This window comes from Chelonia mydas, chromosome 9 (assembly GCF_015237465.2).
Source record: "Chelonia mydas isolate rCheMyd1 chromosome 9, rCheMyd1.pri.v2, whole genome shotgun sequence".
Taxonomy (NCBI): Eukaryota; Metazoa; Chordata; order Testudines; family Cheloniidae; genus Chelonia; species Chelonia mydas.
In genome coordinates this window covers 15390288-15408917 of record NC_057855.1, presented here as the reverse complement: position 1 = coordinate 15408917, position 18630 = coordinate 15390288, and the positions used below count along the sequence as shown (strand labels likewise).

Here is an 18630-nt window from a genome sequence, read left to right as displayed (position 1 = left end):
AGGAGTTACTCACAGCAGAACTAACAATGATATCTATGGAAGAAGAAAATGAGTTTTCTATGGGTATGTCTACACTGCAGCTGGGAGGGTGTTTCCCAGCATGAGTAGACAGACACAACCCAGCTGGGCTCGAGCTAGCGTGCTAAAGGTAGCAGTGTGGCCTGCCACGGGTGGCACCTTGGGCTAGCTGCCCGAATAGGTACCTAGGGGATCGGATGGGATTGTACATAGGTGGCTAGCCTGAGCTGCCGACTGTGCTGCCACAGTTATCTTTAGCACATGTCTGTCTACCCGTGCTATGAAGCATTTTCCCAGCTGTAGTGTAGACATACCCAAAGAAAATACATTGTCTTCCAGCACAATCTTTTCTGTGGGAAAAAGATGATATGCATTTTTTTTTTCAAGAGGGGAGCCACAAAGCTTTGTAAGCATGACCTGTCTAAGGTGCCTTTGTTGGGAGGCATTTTAGGATTTAATCAGTCCAAGGAAGATCTAAAGCAAGATTTAAAATCAATAGGTTTAAACACAGGGAATTCAAACTGTTCCAATCACTTTAAAAAAGAAATGAGATCCAGGATTGTTGACAATGGCAGGCAGAGTTACAGAAGTAACCCATGGATGATGTGTGTTCTTTGGAAAGCCCGTCTGTGGAGCTCAGAACATACTTTTTTTCTAAACATCGCAAGTTTAATTTTATCATCTTAGTGAATGGTGCCTTTAAGCAAAGGATGCTGATGACTGAACTCTGCCCAGCCATCCTCTTGCACAATTACCTTTTTCTTTTTGTTTTCAACAATGGCAATATATTGCTTTCAAATATCATGAGGCTTAGAATTGCCTGCCCAGTGGAGTACTTGTGTTACGAAGGGATACTGGATTTTCCCTTACTTCTAAACTGGTCATTTTGAGTTGTCTCCTTTAAGATAAGGGTATTGTGGTAAATAACAGGCTCTGGAGATCTCAGTTTTCTTCTGGACTCTGCCACAGGCTTCCTGTGTGACGTCACTTACCCTCAGTGTCGTCTCTTGTATAGAAAGGTGGATAATACTACAGAGAATTATTCTGAGGCTTCAAGTATTTGAGAGCCTCAAATGAGGAAGCTTTATTGTTATCATGTATTATCTGACTTTTTCCCTTCTTGAAATGATTTTTCCTTTTTGTTCCCCTCGTCTTTTGTAAACTGAAGAAAGAGTAGGGCAACAACATTCCTTATCAGAGTAAACCACAGAGAGAGAATAGCCTAAATTGTTTAGCTGTCCCACAGAAGTGGAATGGGACTGCAAACTGAGGTCAAGAACTAACACTGTGTATAAGAATTTATCTCTATTGTAAGTTATTCATTATTCATCATATAAATAACTTTGGAACATGAAGAGTGAAGTGGTATCTATTGTTGATAGGGTCACATTTTGAGGATCGAGGCCCAAATGGCCCCTGCAAAATGTCTGCATGCAAATACCTGTCTTCATACCTGCAGCTAGGCATTTGTTTGTATGTACAAAACACGTAACTGCATACACGTGTGATAGTTGTGTGTACAGATACGTATTTTGCACAGAGATGGTTGGTTTCAGGGCAAATTGTGGATTTTTATGCACTCCAAGTGTGTGTATGTACGTGCATGCACGCACTAAAATCCATAGTTGTGCATTTAAACAGAAAATTGTGTATACAAAATAAGCAACAGCACTCGCTGTTGATCACTTAGGTGTGTTTTGTACGCATACCTGTTTTGTACACATACCTGATTGTTCACTTGTGTCAATTAGGGCTTTTTATGCCCAAATTTAGGCCTTGATCCTGCCACCTGATCCGTGTGGGATATTTTCATGCTGACATAGAGTGTCTGCAAGTTTCATATGGGCATAGTTTTTGTGGATCAGATTGCAGGAATGGGGACGTAGGCAAAATGAATTTGGCCAGTTTTGAAATTTCACTGTGTGAGATTATATATGCAAAACTTAGCAAGAATTAGCAAACTGTATGTAATTTAGTAACATTAATCATCATTTTAAAAGAGCATAGTCATCTTTGTGAAAACTAAAATCACTCTCTTTAATGTAAAAATACATGTATTGCCAAAGCATATATTGCTAAGATAGCAAGCGTCCTACAACAGAATGCCAGGGAATGGTAGACTTAAATACTGTGTGACTATATTAATTTCTCAAATTAAATAGATAGTTACCAAAAGGTAAATGGTGCTTTTTAAAAAAATGTTAGTGTTGTGATGATGACACTATAGTGAAGATTATTACAACTCAGTCATCATAAACTTCAGTTTTTAAAGCCTGAACTCCATAGCCGTGAGACCGCACTTGTCACAAAGTGAGAATGGATTAATAACATTTTGGAAAGCTTGGTTTAACTGTCTTAGGTCTTGTCTACACTACCAGCTGGATCGATGGGCAGTGATCAATCCAGCAGGGGTCGATTTATCATGTCTAGTATAGATGCGATAAATCAACCGCCGATTGCTCTAGCTTCGACTCCGATACTCCACCTCAACAAGAAGCGTAAGGGGAATAGACAACACACCGCAGTGAAGACACCGCGGTAAGTAGATCTAAGTACGTCGACTTCAGCTACATTATGCACATAGCTGAAGTTGTGTAACTTAGATTGATCTCGTCCTGTAGTGTGGACCAGCCCTTAGTTTTAAATATTTATTTCTGTTACACTAATTATTTCACGTGGCCAAATCTGCTGTACCTACTCTCCCAAGTCCTCTTAGAATAATTCGAAATACTCACAATAGTAAAGGGAGCTGGAGCTGGTCTGGGATCCAAAGTTTGTGATTACACACTATGACAGAGAGTGTTAAAGAGTTCAGACATGTTGATTCTGCCCAGTAGCGAGTATCAGACTCTAACAGCATTTAGTGAACCTTCTCAGAAGTGAGAGGAATAGCACAGGTTTCTTTGTAAAGGAGCAGTCCACTACAACTGTAATTCGTACCACATCCCTAAAAAAAAAAAAAAAAAAAAAAAGTACATAAAACGCGGCATTGAAAATGTTATGGTACATAAGAACGGCCATACTGGGTCAGACCAAAGGTCCGTCAAGCCCAGTACCCTGTCTTCTGACAGTGGCCAATGACAGGTGCCCCAAAGGGAATGAACAGACAGGTTATTGTCAAGTGACCCATACCCTGTCACTCAATCCCAGCTTTTGGCAAACAGAGGCTAGGGACGCCATTCCTGCCCATCCTGGCTAATAGCTATTGATGGACCTATCTAGTTCCCTTTTGAAACCCGTATAGTATTGGCCTTCACAACACCCTCTGGCAAGGAGTTCCAGAGGTTGGCAGTGCGTTGCGTGAAAAAACACTTTCTTGTGTTTGTTTTAAACCTGCTACCTATTAATTTCATGTGGTGGCCCCTTGTTCTTGTATTATGAGAAGGAGTAAATAACACTTCCTTATTTCCTTTCTCTGTACCACTCATGCTTTTGTGTATGTTCTTATGGTAGTGACTCAGGCCGATGGAAAGATGGAAATTAACAGTTCAGGCTAACAGACGTATTGGAGCATAAGCTTTCGTGGGTGGCATAGGAAGCAGTTAGGATGACAGTGAATGGCATATTATTGTGCAAAAGTTCAGTTAATAAATATTTTTCCGTTAACAAGGTGGTGTAAGGTATGGTGCAAGTCAGTCCTCATATCCTTCCAGTCTAGTGTTTAATGCAAATACTGTGCATGTTCTGCTTCAGTTCTTTTAATCACTTCTGTAGTTTAAGGAGTGCACTTTTTTGGAAAGCAGACTGTTGTATAAGTGATCAACTTATGGATGCAGCCAGGCCCGGAGCAAAGGAGCAGCTGGTTCCAAATTGATTTTTCAATCACTGCCTCCTCTCTGGGTGAAAAATAGGGGGCATGGTCTCGTAAGTTAAGGGTGCGTTTGCAGGCTGATGAGCTGTAGTATACAATACACCTTTATTTCCTTATGCTGTTTTCAGTTTCTTTTATTTTAAGGCACTATGCTTTGACTACTATGTCTTTGCTTAGATTTTAATTTTAGGTTTCAGAGTAATAGCCGTGTTAGTCTGTGTTCACAAAAAGAAAAGGAGTACTTGTGGCACCTTAGAGACTAACCAATTTATTTGAGCATAAGCTTTCATGAGCTATAGCTCACTTCATCGGATCCGATGAAGTGAGCTGTAGCTCACGAAAGCTTATGCTCAAAAAAATTGGTTAGTCTCTAAGGTGCCACAAGTACTCATTTTAATTTTAGGTTTCAGAAACAATGAGCTCTCTTAAAAATCACTTATGCATAACCTTGGGAAGAGAACTGGAGTCACAAAGCTGCTCCAGGATGCAGAATATTGTTTTGTTGTTTTGGAGGACTTGGGAAATAAATCTTCAAGTAAGTTCTCTTACCACCAAGACATATTTAGTGTATATAAACAAAAGAAGTCACAATGTGCCTGGCTGCTATTTGTCCCAGATGGATTTCTTGAACTTGGCTCGTTATATAGCACTGATGTCATGGTGCATAAGTAAGCCCTGAATTAGAGGCTTGCATAGAATCCATTTGATTCCTGTGCGATTGGAGTGGTGGTAGTGGCGGTGGGAGTGGGGATGCTGGTGGAAAATATGTTTCACGTCTTTCTTTTCACTGTCTGCAGAGAACAGTGTCAATTAAAGGATTTGGAAGTAGTGCCAAATGGAACAGTCTTCTGTCCACCTGTGTGTGAGGGGAGGAGGAGTGTTGGGTTTGTACAGTATGTGCATCCATCTTAAATCTGTCACTTCCTGACGAGGGGCTCAGCCTTTGAAAATTGAAATACATTTTTAAAAAGTGCTGTCTGTAACATCTTGACCATAACTGTAGCATTGCTAATGTCATGCTGTACTGGGAGACCACAAGCTGTTGGGTTCTTGTTCACCGTGGGATGGGGACTCAGAAAATCCATCTGTTTTGGTGAGTGGTGCTGTAAATCACATAAGTGAAATTCCCTATCCCCAACACAGACAAGACTAAACAGGCTCTGTGTGGTGATTAGTACATGAGGACATTGGGGAGGGACTGAATCCTGCCTCTAGCAGTAGACAGGGTGTAGAGCAGCCCAGCAGTTCATGGTGGCTGTTAATGCCACTGTCTGGACTCTCAAAGGGGCCACAGCCCACCGGAGTTTGTGCCACATTCCTGACATAATCAACCCCTCCCTCCTCCCCCACACTCTTCCTGTGCATAGCTGACAAAGACTCTGCTTTGAGCTGAGTACCCCCCAAACTTCAAGCCTCAGGCAGGCATGGACTTTATCCCCCATGCGCAACCCCGTTGGCATGGCTGGAGAAGTCAAACTATGCCTGTGTATTTGTATGCTCCTTTCTCCATCTGCAGCACAGGAATAATAGGAACTATGAGCTGGATTTTTAAGGGTATTTAGGCACCAAGATGGACTTTCAGCTATGCCTGTCTGCATCTTTAGGTGCCTACATACCTTTAAAAAGCTTGTCCTAAGTACCTGATAGGAATATTATGAGTTGCAGCTTAGTTAGGTATTACTTGCAAAGTGCTGTGAGATCCCGGGATGAAAGGTGTCATATGAATGCAAGATAGAATTTCATTAACTCTAAAGGTGAGAAACTTACATCAAGATGGGAAAGAGTTAGATCTATTAGACACTTAGGTCACCATTGTGACCATTTTAGGATTGCTGACTGCAACATAAAGGGTTCCTCCCAGGTAATGTTGTAATAATAATAATAAATAAACTATTTTAACACCCAAATCACCTATGGCAACTGTATAAGAGACCCAGAAAGAAATAATGTAATGATCTTGTACTTGGGAGATGAAATGGAAAAAGCAGTTCTACCCCTTCCTCTCCTCCCGCTCCTTCCTTCCCCCCCCCCGGAATTACTTATGATGTTGAATTTAGACATTAAGGGGGAGATTTTTAAAAGCAGCCATGATAGGTGCCTAATTTCCATGTGTGCTTTTGAAGAGTTCCTGCTACCTTTATAATTGATCAGTAAACCTGCTGCTATTGGTTATGGTGGAGATGGTGATAACTGTTTTAGTAAAAAAAAAAAAAAAAAAAAACCCAACTGATGTTTAGATATGAATGGATTTGGGAAACTGCAAAAGACAAACTGAGTTCTTCTACAGGGAAATTATGGCTTTCTTCTCTGACAAGAGTGGCTTCATGCAGGCAAATGTTGTCGAATGTGAGACACAAAATGCAGGAGAAAAGAGGTGGAAGAGGTGGAAGCTGCCCTCATGTGTCTGCCAAAGTTCCATGCCAGATGATAAGGCAGTTTATAGATCATTAGTGTTTTGAAAAGATGACTGAGTGCACCTTTAAAAGAGAACAAATAGCCACCCCACCCCCAAAGCAGAAATAGAGAAAGAAAACTCAGAAGTGATGATGGAAGAATATTCAAAACCATTAGTGGGTGCTTTGACTGTCCTAAAAAGTTTCAGCTTCAAAGCCACTCCCAAAGGCTGCTCTTCCATTTCATAATGCATTTTTAAACTCTTCAAATGTCAGCCATTTTAGCAATGCCTTGGAGCTGGACCTTGTTTAATTTAATTTACAAGGTACCATAAATGGGCGTGTGGGGAGGATAAAAAAGAGAACCTGTTGGAGCCCACAGTGATCCACAAGCACCTGGAGAACCATTGAGAAATACCCCCTGCGATTAATGTACTTGATGGCTAGGTAGTCTGGTGCCAGAATTGGAATACGTGTGCCATCTATCACCCCTCCGCAGTTAGGGAAGCCCATTTGTGCAAAGCCATCCACAATGTCACGCACGTTACCCAGAGTCATGGCCTTTCGGAACAGGATAGGATTAATGGCCCAGCACAGTTCCATCAACACAAGCCCAACACAGTTCCCACTCCGAACTGGTTAGTGACCGATCGGTAGCAGTCCTGGCTGCATGCATCACTGACCTCCGCATCATCCTCTGCCTCTGGGTCCCCCTCCCCCTCCACATCCTCATCCAAGATTTCCTCCTCCTGGCTCGGTCCACTCTCGACTGGCATGCGAGCCACTGAAGTATCCACAGTGGTCTTCGCAGTGGAGGTGGGGTCGCTGCCGAGTAATGTGTCCAGCTCTTTGTAGAACTCGCAGCTCGTGGGCTCAGCACCGGAGCAGTGGTTTGCCTGCCACGCCTTGTGGTAGGCGTTCCACAGCTCCTTCACTTTGACCCTGCACTGCAGTGTGTCCCGGTCATGGCCCCTTTCTGTCCTGCATCGTGAAATCTGTCTGTAGGCATCATAATTCCTGTGGCTGGAGCGCAGCTGGGACTGGACAGCCTCCTCTCCCCAAATGCTGACGAGGTCCAGCAGCTTGACATTGCTCCAAGCGGGGGCTCACCTGGTGCGTGGAGCAGGCCTGGTCACCTGGAAAGATACGCTGAGACCACTGCACGCGTCACTGAGCAGACAGGAAGAGGACTTTCAAAATTCCCAAGGAATTTAAGGGGTGGGGCTGCCGGGTGGTCACCTGAGGGCCGGGCAGTAGAGTTCAAACCAATGACCAGAGAGGCGAGAACAGGCATTGTGGGATACCTCCCGAAGGCCAGTTGCAGCACTATAATCAACCAGGGTGTCTACACTGGCAGCATGGTGCTGTAGCTCTGGCGCAGAAAGCTATATGCCTCTCGTCGGGGGGGCGGCGGGGGGATTACAGTGCTACAACTGCGCAGTTCCTGCGTACTAAGTGGCTTGAGAGTTACAGAGCAGAAAGCTGCTTTACTGTGCACAAACTTGCCAGTGTAGACAAGGCCTAAAATGAAAGATGTTGGATTTACACCTTTGTGGATGATTCAGTCCTAGGAAATTCTTTCCAGTCATGTTAAACTTTAATAGAAATCACTGTAAATTTCAAAAAACTTATAATGTTGAATGACTATTCCTGTACTTCTGGCTCTTGTTTTCTTTTGGTGTAGATCTTTGGTAATGTTAATTTATTTTTCATCAGATGTCTTTCAAACTGTTATAAAGTGTATATTTATTTTGTTTGTATAGATCATAATACAAATAGCTACCTCGGCAGTACATCTTTGAATCCATTATAATGATTTTTATCTCCTGGTATTGATCTTTAATGGCCTTCTCTTTTAAACATCTCTCAATATCTACAAGAAAAAACTGACATCTCAGATTATCCCCATGTGTGTTGAAAGTAACTGTCCACACTTTGGAGGTTAGGGAAAGTAATATTTCAGTGAGTAAATGAGTCCTAGAAAAAAACAACTTGGTCTGAACAGAGATTCTGTGTTTCATATTCTGTATCTGAGAACTTTTAACACTGATGTCTGCTTTGCAGCAGAAAAGAAGGGTTTGTTCACATGATACAAAAGTGTCTCTGACTAACTGTACTACTGCTGTATGATGCAAGGCCTGTTGCCGTCTCATTAATGTCGGTTGTCAGGGAAGAGTCATCAGCTTTTCCCCTCATCCAAGGCAATGAGTCTGCAACAGCCTCCCTCCCATGTTCGGACAATAAGCTGTCTTCTTTTGATGACACCTTGTTGGTGTCAAATGAACTAGCAAAACTGAGATGATGTTGAATTTTGCATGTAAGTGAGATTGATTGTTAGGATGTTGAAGCTTGGCTAATACAGTGAGGTGACTTCTAGATTACAATCAGGCTACCACAGCAACTCAGAAACAATGTATATTGCAGGAAGTAAAAGCTTGAAATGTAGTATTTTAACAGGATGTTGAAAAGCTTCTCATCCAGTCATTAATCTCACTGAAGCATGGTGGCAATCAATAGGTTCTATTCACCTGCACATTCTGAATTGCCTAAGGCCTCCTGTACAATTGTGAATTTGTAAGTGTGTGACTGCTAAAGAAGCGTGTTCTGAATGTTTTCCTATAATATGACCATAAGCAACTGCCATAAACAGTAAAGGGAAATGTGAGGGTGTGGTATTTTCTTTCCTTTACTTCAGTAGCACAGTTTATTGGGTCACTGAGGACCTGCATATTAAGAAAAGGGTATTGCAGCTTTATTTAACTGTGTCATTGATTAGAGATGCTGTTGGGAACACAGCTTTAATGTTAACTGTTTTGTATTTTTAAATTTAAATTCAAAAGCAGTAATTTTCCAAATGCATTAATTGCCAAAAAAACAAAACTCACGTTATTAGAATGTGGACATTTTGACTGATGGATGATTGACATTGTAAAAGTGACTGTCTCAAAGGCTCCTGCATCTTAAATAATAGTCACTAGTAAGTCTATGGACCAACATAACTCTGCTGAGTTAAAAGATTAATGGCAGAATGTAAGTGAACATGATCAGGGATGGATTAGTGGCGGTTCCTGTGGAATATCAGGATTTGCAGTCCAAAGAGACCTAGATACAGGAGTTAGAGGCAGAGAAGTAAGGGAAGTGCACTGCACAGCTGATTGTGGTCAGGCGGCCACTGGCTGGAGTGGGCATGGTCTGTGTAGGCTGCCTCACTTGGGGAGAAGGATAAGGAGGTGGAGGTAAGAGGGAGATTAATTAATTCAGGGTGTGTGTTTGAGGAGATGGGGGTCTGTCTAGGGCCCCCCCAGAAATTCAGTGGATCCATGTCCTGATTCACCTTAATCTACCCATTACCATGTTATATTGCCAGATAAATAGCTTATCCGGAAACAACTGTTTAAAAACCCTATACATAAAAGGAGTAACAAGGTCTTGATGATGGACCCTTTGCCTGCTGCCTTGCCTCACTCCTGTGTGTAGGCCCCTATTTTCTTGATCCAGTCCCATCCATTTGCTCTGCATGATTTCTTTGGCAATAAAGTAAGCACCCCCTCTTGTGAATTATTCACCTCTATTCAGAGGCAGAAAAGCAACAGTTTTTAAGTGTTGCTTTGCACAGGTTATGGGTGGAATGGCTTTTGTGTCTCTATTTTTATCTCCTCCAAACCATTTATTGTGGCTTGTGTCTAGGTGGCCAGGTGCCCGGTTTTCGACCAGAAAGTCTGGTCAAAAGGGGACCTGATAGTGTTTGGTCAGATCTACTGACTGGACACCCGAATTCCAGTTGCTGTGAGTAGGGGAGGTGCCGGATAGCTGCAGCTCCCAGCCCCAGCTCCGCAGGCGAGTCCCTCCTGACCCGGGCAGAGGGGAAGAGAGGGGGAGTGCTGAAAAGCCGCGAGCGATGGAGGGGAAGAGGGGCAAATGGGGAGGCTTCAGGGAAGGGGTGGGATGGTGGGAGAAGGGACGGGGCCTCCTGGAGGAGGAGGTGGGGCAGGGGAGGTTCCGGCACTCCTGCTGGAGTGTCAGGTTTTTAAAATTACAATGTTGTCAACCCTATCTGTGTCTACTGGCTCAACTCCACTTTAATTAATGTTCTGTGAGGCAACTATTGTTGCAAACCTAAAATAATGGCTCACATATTGTCATTTATTTAATTGACTTATAATTTATGTGTTAAAAATTTAACCATGACAGTGGGCTTCTGCAGGATTACTGTAATTTGAAGTCTCATATATTCAGTAATTATTTTATGGTATGCCTTTAACTTAGATTTCAAAAAGCATGACATAGTATCCTTTAATTAGCATCCATATTGCAGACAGGCCTAGACTAAAATGCTGGAACCAAACACCCCAGAACCTAAGGGCTGGTTCAGAATCTCAATTTCCATACTAGGCTGAGCCAAACTCTGGATCCAAGTAATCCTGAATTTTGAGTGATCAAAATCTGGATCCAGAAGTGAATTTTTCATATCAGATAATATCTCTAGCTCAATGATCATGAGAATTTCTCTTTACATGACTACAATAACCGCAGACTCTGAGACTATTGGACATTATGTTTGAAATAAAGTATTGTGTATGTAACACGTTTAATATATAGTATGTGGTAAAACGTCAACTTATTCCAAATAAAACATTTCTTTAAAGATGAGACCCTGAAGGGTAAGTTGTCAAAACATGCCCTGGTGTTTTAGCCATGTGAGTCTTACTGATATCAGTGGAGGTTGTGCACACCAAAACTCCACACAATGGTTGGCAAACAGACTCCAAATTGTATATTAGTTTAAAACCACACTGGTACTATTAATGATTGTATTGATTTAGGGTCTGATCTGCAGGGAACTTCCATTGAAGTCAATGAGTGTTCTGCTATCAGGGACAACCCTTATTTGAGGCTGACTAAAATAAACACAGACAGCCCCACATTGTGATCAGGATATTGCTGCTTACTAAGTCATGTAGTGTAAACATTCTTTTACAGCCTCACTATAAAAATAGCCTTTTTTCCACATTTGTGTCTGGAAATGAGTAAAACAGGCAAATGCAGCACATTCTGAAACAATTTTTCTGTACAGTTAGCAGAGAGGGGCAGTGAGTATTACGCCTTAGGATACTTCTCTAGTCCCTGTAGCATTCCCATTATCTGGTGGCTTGAGCAGTGGGAAACCAGGAGTGGGACCTAGCCTTTCATTCTAAAATGCTTATTATTTATTCTTAATAGTGTAAATTGTTTGCTCATATACTTTACTGCACCCATTCCCATTTATGCCTGGATGCTTTTCAGTAAAAACAAATACAAAGGGCCAGAATCTCTTATCATGTTGGATGGGTCCCAGGTTGGATACAGTGAGGCAGTTCTTACTCCTGTGGAAAAAGCATATGGCCCAAAATATGTCACTCAGACTGTCCTGCAATATCCACTCTCAGGTGCCAATCCTGAAAAGACACATCTGCTGAATTCTAAGCAAGTTAGCAGCCCAGTGACTTCAATGGGATGATTTGTGTGCAATAAAACAATCATTTGCTTAAGAATTTGCAGGCCTGGGGCCTAAAATTCCAGCTTTCATCTTTACATTCCAGCCCTTTTGGGTAATATTGTTATTTTCAGAATAAATTTAGTGATTTAGACAAACTTCAATTCCTGTACTAATTCCAGGACTCTGCTAGTACCCAAAGCTGTGGCTAATCAAGCCTGCTTTACTCTTTACATCTTGTCTAGTGCATAACTTTTTAGGTAAGAAAATGTTTGGAATGAATATACCCAATGAGATTTGAGCATTAGATTGAAATGAATATATTTATTTTGGCAGGTCATTTTGGTTCAAGTTAATCCAGGCGAAACCTTTACAATAAGGGCTGAGGATGGAACACTTCAGTGCATTCAAGGTAAGAGATTTTTTTTTCTAAATAATAGCCTTCCGATAATGGAGCATCCCTAAATGTATGTGTTCAGTGGGTTAGTCATGGGTTTTTCTTTATATCTACCTTTGTTTAATTTTTAAAAAAGTAAAATGTAGTACACATGAGTCTACAGATTTATTTGGCTTTATTTTGTGAAAAGTTAGGGATTTATAACTCATACAGGAGTGTGAAATGCTGTGCCACAAACCTGTGTACTGCTATGAGTGGGAGGCTGTGTATAGGATTACTGTGTATGTTGTAGATTTATTGAAACACTGGTTTCAATTCAGTGCCTCAGTTTGAATCATGGAGTTTTACAAATTCTAATGGATGCTACTAGGTAAAAAGTGACTCCTCAGCATTTCACTTTTTAAAGTAATCTTTTGCAAAACCTAAGATCAATAGACATATCTACGTTAATTAATATAATAATAAAAATTCAGGTGGAAACATTTTTAACTAATGCATAATCCTTCAGAGTATTTGCAGCCCAGACATTGCTGTTTTATAGTAGTGCGTAAGAAGCAGAAAGTGAAAAGTATGTAGAAATTAACTATCAAAATAAAGTGAAATGTATTAGTCCAGTATGTGGTCCACATTGAGGAAAGTAGGATTACTAAAACTAAAATATTTTATCGTCTAAGATAATAATACATTAATAAATCTAACCCAGGTAAGGAACTTCTCCGTTTTCTGAAATATTTTTTTTTAACCTGGCAGTGTTGATTAAATGTTTGGAATGATTAATTTTTGCTTGACTTCCCCATGAGGGAGAAATATTTGAATGCAAAAGGCTTTCTACTTGGTTTTGCTGCTGGATAAGATCAACTATCTACATGTAGGCCAAATATTTATCAGTTTCCTCTTTTTTTATAGTACTTTCCTTATTTATGTTACTAGCGATATTTACAGGAAAGCAGGATCTTTGCTTAATAAGAGTGAATTTGCTTTTCTCTCTTATTTCTCACTTGAGGCCATAATTCTCAGTCAGTGACATCTTCATTTCCACAGCCACCAGTTCTGATATCAGAAATGGGATTATGAATCAGATGGGGAATAAGCAACAGGACTGAATGGGTGTCTGAGGGCTTGTCTACGCTGGTAATTAACAGCGCTGCAACTGTCTCGCTCCGGGGTGTGACCCCCCCCCCCCCGAGCGCAGCAAGTTGCAGCGCTGTAAAGCGCCGGTGTAAACAGTGCCTCAGTGCTGGAGCTATGCCCCTCGTGGAGGTGGGTTTTTTTTTAGAGCTCCCAGCACTGCGCCGCGATCGCACAAGGCATGTTAAAGCACTGCCGCGGCAGCGGCTTAGCATTGCCAGTGTAGACTAGCCCTAAGAAACAATGATTTTGTTTACATGCAAGTGTTTCTAGTGATTGTTGGGGTTTCTCTGGGACCTCTTCCACTCAGTTCCCCAATAACTCAGTTCAGCTCCTGACTCGTCACTCACTTTTCTTTATTTGGCATACAGCAAAACTACTCTGAGTTGATCAGATTCAAGCATAGGGAGTGGGCATAAGGGGTATATATACCACATATCCAGAGTGACACAGCGAACCTCTTCCTTTATACATGTTTACACGTTACATGCATTACACTTTTGGGGATTGGCTTGGTCACTTTGTAGGAACCAATCTCTCATTGGCCGTGCATGACTTACTCTTTACCTCATCTTCCTTTCCAGACCTATCTTCTCCATTGTTATCTTGTTTATTGTAATCGGTTCCCTGGGTGTTTCCCCTTATCTTACCAACTTTCTGTTTCCAGCCTGCTGATTCATTTACCCGCTAATCCTGTCTCCCAAAAAATGAGGCCTCACCCATGTCCAATTACTCATTTCTACCCAGGCCTACAGTGATAAAGAATCGAGGAGAAACACAGAAATTATACAGTATGCTATAGAAGCCAAATTGTTTCTAAACAATTTGTCGTCGGCTCATTTAGAGGTGCATGAAGTAATTTATGCAGACACTGAAATTAATAGATCAAAACTTTCTTATGACTGTTGTCATTTTTACAAAATTATTTCCCCTGTCTGGTAATATTTATTGCAGTTTTGGGAGGTCTCTAACTATTCTGAAAGCCTTGCTGTTATAAACAGCTTATATGAAGTACTAAACAAGTTGAGGTTTCTAGCCAGCTTGGCACTCTATCTAATATGACTAAGAAGAACATACATTTTCTCTAGGGCATAGGAATTGTCTAACAAAAGCACATTGATTTTTACCTCCAAGTTTAAAGGGAAATGGTTTAGAGCAGTGGTTCCCAAATTTGTTTTGCTGCTTGTGCAGGGAAAGCCCCTGGTGGGCTAGGCCGGTTTGTTTACCTGCCACGTCCGCAGGTTCGACCGATCGCGGCTCCCAGTGGTCGCGGTTCGCAGCTCCAGGCCAATGGGAGCTGCTGGAAGCGGCAGCCAGTACGTCCCTCGGCCCACGCCACTTCCAGCAGCTCCCATTGGCCTGGGAGCCGTGATCGGTCGAACCTGCGGACGTGGCAGGTAAACAAACCGGCCCAGCCCGCCAGGGGCTTTCCCTGCACAAGTGGTGGAACAAGTTTGGAAACCACTGGTTTAGATCATTTAAGGGACCTAGCATAACAATTATACTTCATAGCCATTTTCACCAATATTTGGTGTATACATATATGCATTTTAAAATGTTTTGATTTCTTCATGATGTTTGTTAGCATTCTCAGTATGCTGATCATTCAGTAGAATCTCCAAAATAACATGGCAGTATATTGGCAGTTGTGTAGGCGTTAGTTAGTCCCATACTAGAGTGGTGGTTTCAAATCTGCACAGGACACTTTTGACCAGGTGAGGTCATAATGGGTAGGAAAGACTATGTAAGAAACAGGACAATTTTCAAATAACTTTCCCAATGCCGGATCAAGATTTTCCTCTACATGTTCTACTCTTTTTGTGGAGAATGCTGGCATCTCTAAGTCTGTGGCTCCCTATCTTCTGTTGCTGATGTCACTACATATGTACAGGTAATGGGGTCAGTCTCTATCTCCATGTGCCAAACGCAGACTACCCATTTCGGTGTCTAAATCAGTTAAAGTGGATTGTTACAAAATCATGTAACCAACTCTATGGCTTTAGCATTTAGAAGAATGATCCTATAAAGAAATTATAGATTCTAAACAAGTTCCTGTCCTACACTCCAGCTTTTCTACACCATAGGTTTCTTTGAGAATCATATGTAAATTTAAAGGTAAATGTCAGGTGGGATTTTCCTTGCAATGGACACTATAAAAGTGTTTTGTCAAGAAAATATTCATGCTTGATGTTGAAGAAGAGCACATTTGTGTTTAATAGTGTACATGAGAGAAATTATTAGGCAGAGTTCACTCCTGTAAAACCATTACTGCGTGTGATGCTTCTGTGGTCTGGGAAATGTAGTGTTATCAATCATACATATGTGAGCCATGTTCATTAAATCAGCTGGAGGCTGGGTATTTTTGTTCGCTTAAAGTTAATGCTCATGGAAGTAAGGACCTAATGATTTGAGCTAGGCATTATGAAAGTTTCTCTAAACAGCTGCACTAGCACTGTTCAACCCTGATTTACAGTATGGATTCCAATACAATTAATTGTGCCAACTTGTAGGGATATTTTATTATATGAATGAATAGAGTGGAGTAGGACCACCAAAACTACTTTTGCTTGTGCCTTAAACTAGGTATTGATCCTCCAGCTCTCTAAAGGCAAAGGGTCTGGGAGCTAACTGAATTTGCACAATTGAACTTAAAAAGCGGTTCTAGAGTCTCAACTCATGTAAATTAGAACAGATGCTTTAGTCAGTGGAGCTACACCAATGGAGGGTTTACTCCTAAATGCTTTGCTTTTCTAATTTGAGTAGGTCACAATCAATTGATTGCATCACTTTTTCCATAACTGCAAATCTATCATAAGAAATAAAATTAGGATAAATTGTGCCAGTTCCAGTTGTGATTGTGACGTTTTAAAATCAGTTTTAAAAATTATCATTAAAAACTGTTATTTGTTGATCTTGAAAGTAGAGTTGAACGCTGTTCTGCAGTTTCTATTGATTTGTTTCCAGATGTGCTTATTTATCTCTTTTATATGGAAACACTTTTTAGATTAATTAGTTTAATAATACAAGTGAAAGTACTGTAGCTACAGCTTGTTTGGTGTGAGTAATCTAAAACCACTTGTTAAGATTAATGGTCAACATGCTGTGTGATAAGGGGAGGACCTACATGAGAATTAACAGGCTAATAAAGCTGAGTAATCCTTTTATTTGGGACACAGCACTTTATTCTGGTTGGTACTTTGCATTTTTTCCATTTTTATCAGTATACTACTTAATATTTTTCTTGTTCAAAATGTTATACAGACATCCCATTAAAATGAAGTCATTTGGAGCCTCTTAGTGTTTTCAGTAGTTTGTTGCTATTGTATTTGTGCTAATAGGGTTTGGTTGCCACTTAACACTTATCAGCATTTTGTGTTAAAATACGTTTAGAATATCACTCCTATATTTATACAGTATGGTTTTGGAAATTGCAATTGGAAGTTTTGCCCTGCAAATGCTAAAGAAACACACACATTTATGTCAGGTTTCAGAGTAGTTAGTCTGTATTTGCAAAAAGAAAAGGAGTACTTGTGGCACCTTTAGAGACTAACCAATTTATTTGAGCATAAGCTTTCGTGAGCTACAGCTCACTTCATCGGATGCATTCAGTGGAAAATAGTTTTACTTTGTGTAATGACCCATCCACTCCCAGTCTTTATTCAAGCCTGAGTTAATTGTATCCAGTTTGCAAATTAATTCCAATTCAGCAGTCTCTCGTTGGAGTCTGTTTTTGAAGGGTTTTTTTGTTGAAGAATTGCAACTTTTAGGTCTGTAATCGAGTGACCAAAGAGATTGAAGTGTTCTCCGACTGGTGGCACCTTAGAGACTAACAAATTTATTTGAGCATAAGCTTTCGTGAGCTACAGCTCACTTCATTGGATGCACTCAGTGGAAAATACAGTGGGGAGATTTATATACATAGAAAACATGAAACAATGGGTGTTACTATACACACTGTAATGAGAGTGATCAGGAAAGGTGAGCTATTACCAGCAGGAGAGCAGGGGGGAGGAAAAAACCTTTTGTAGTGTAGTGTACAGATACTGTTACATAAACCTTTTATGACAAAACCTTATACACTGCTCTTTATACTGCTTTTGAATCTAAACTATCAGTATTCATAGAGGTAGTCTTGGTATTATCATAGTGCATAGGAGCCTCGCTTATGGACCACTGGGTGAGGTGCTGTACAAACAGGGGGGAGAAAAGGATGATCCCTGCCCCAAAGAGTTTACAATCTTAGTATAAAACAAGAGACAACAGCTGGGTACAGACAGACATAGTACATGGAAACAATGAGACAGTATGATCAGGATGATAGGTAGCGGTACATCAGCAGCCTGTCAAGTTTTGTGTAAGCATCACTTCAGAGGAGGGATTTGAGGGAGGATAATGAGGTAGCTTTGCAGATGTTTATGGGAGCACCTCTTGAGTGTGAGCGGCAGCAGCATGGGAGAAAGGACAAAGGTGCTTGTTTGAAAATTTAACAAGTGAGCGAAGGAAGCTGGCATAGTGGAATGGGCATAGTGGAATGATGGGAGGTAGGAGTCAACATTTCAGTAGTGAATGAGGGATACAAAGAGGGGTGACCTGGTCAAAGCCACAGGCTAGCAGAGTGATCTTTTCATCAGCATTCTGGGTGGATGTGAGCAGGGCAAAATTTGCATTTGTCACGACCAGAGAAAAGGATGTTGTCATAATTGGGATGCAAGATGATGAGAGCCTGGATGAGAAAATTAGCTGTGTGGATGGGTAGGAAAGGCTATATTTTAGAGATGTTATGCAGAAGGAATCTGGAAGATTTAGACATAGCCTGGATGTGAGATGGCTGAGGATGACACCCAGGTTACAGGCCTGAGTGACAGGCAGGATGGTGCTGTTGTCCACTTTGATCAAGAAAGGAGGTGGGGAGAGGGCTTGGGAGAGGAGATGAAGAGTTCTGTTTTAGCCCTGCTGATCTTGAGCTGACACTAGACATTCATGAGAAGATATCAAAGATTTTATTTTGGAGAGGAGACAGGTCTGGGGCAGGTGCTCCTGAATTTGCTGACAAGGATGCCCATTCTGATGATAGTTTTTGATGTAACACATACACATTTTCACCAAGAGGTCCACTGCGTCCGCTGCTTTATTTTTACAGTAAGGCACGAAATAATCAGATACCAATGATTGCTGAACTTGGCTAGACTTGAACCAATGAGCTACACCTAAATCTGTATTGTCTGAGCCATCCCGTCTCCTGCTGTGTGACGTTTCTCTGCACCAATGGCACAATAGTGGTGTCAGAACCAATTCAACAAGCCAATGACTGCTGTAGTGTTTGCGCTGTCTTTAAATGACAGTTTCTTCTTTTTCTGGCTCTTTACTTACAAATCCAGAAAAGTGTCTGTTTAAGGTTTTTGCTTTTTAA

General features: G+C 41.2%; 1 protein-coding gene across 1 annotated transcript in view; it reads left to right on the top strand.

The window, feature by feature from the left end:
• Positions 1-18630, top strand: part of FNDC3B (fibronectin type III domain containing 3B) — a 354949-nt gene that overhangs the window by 75795 nt on the left and 260524 nt on the right. Inside the window, exon 3 of the mRNA XM_037908819.2 lies at positions 12032-12107. Coding sequence (XP_037764747.1) covers positions 12032-12107 — 76 coding nt within the window. The remainder of the gene's footprint in view (positions 1-12031; positions 12108-18630) is intronic.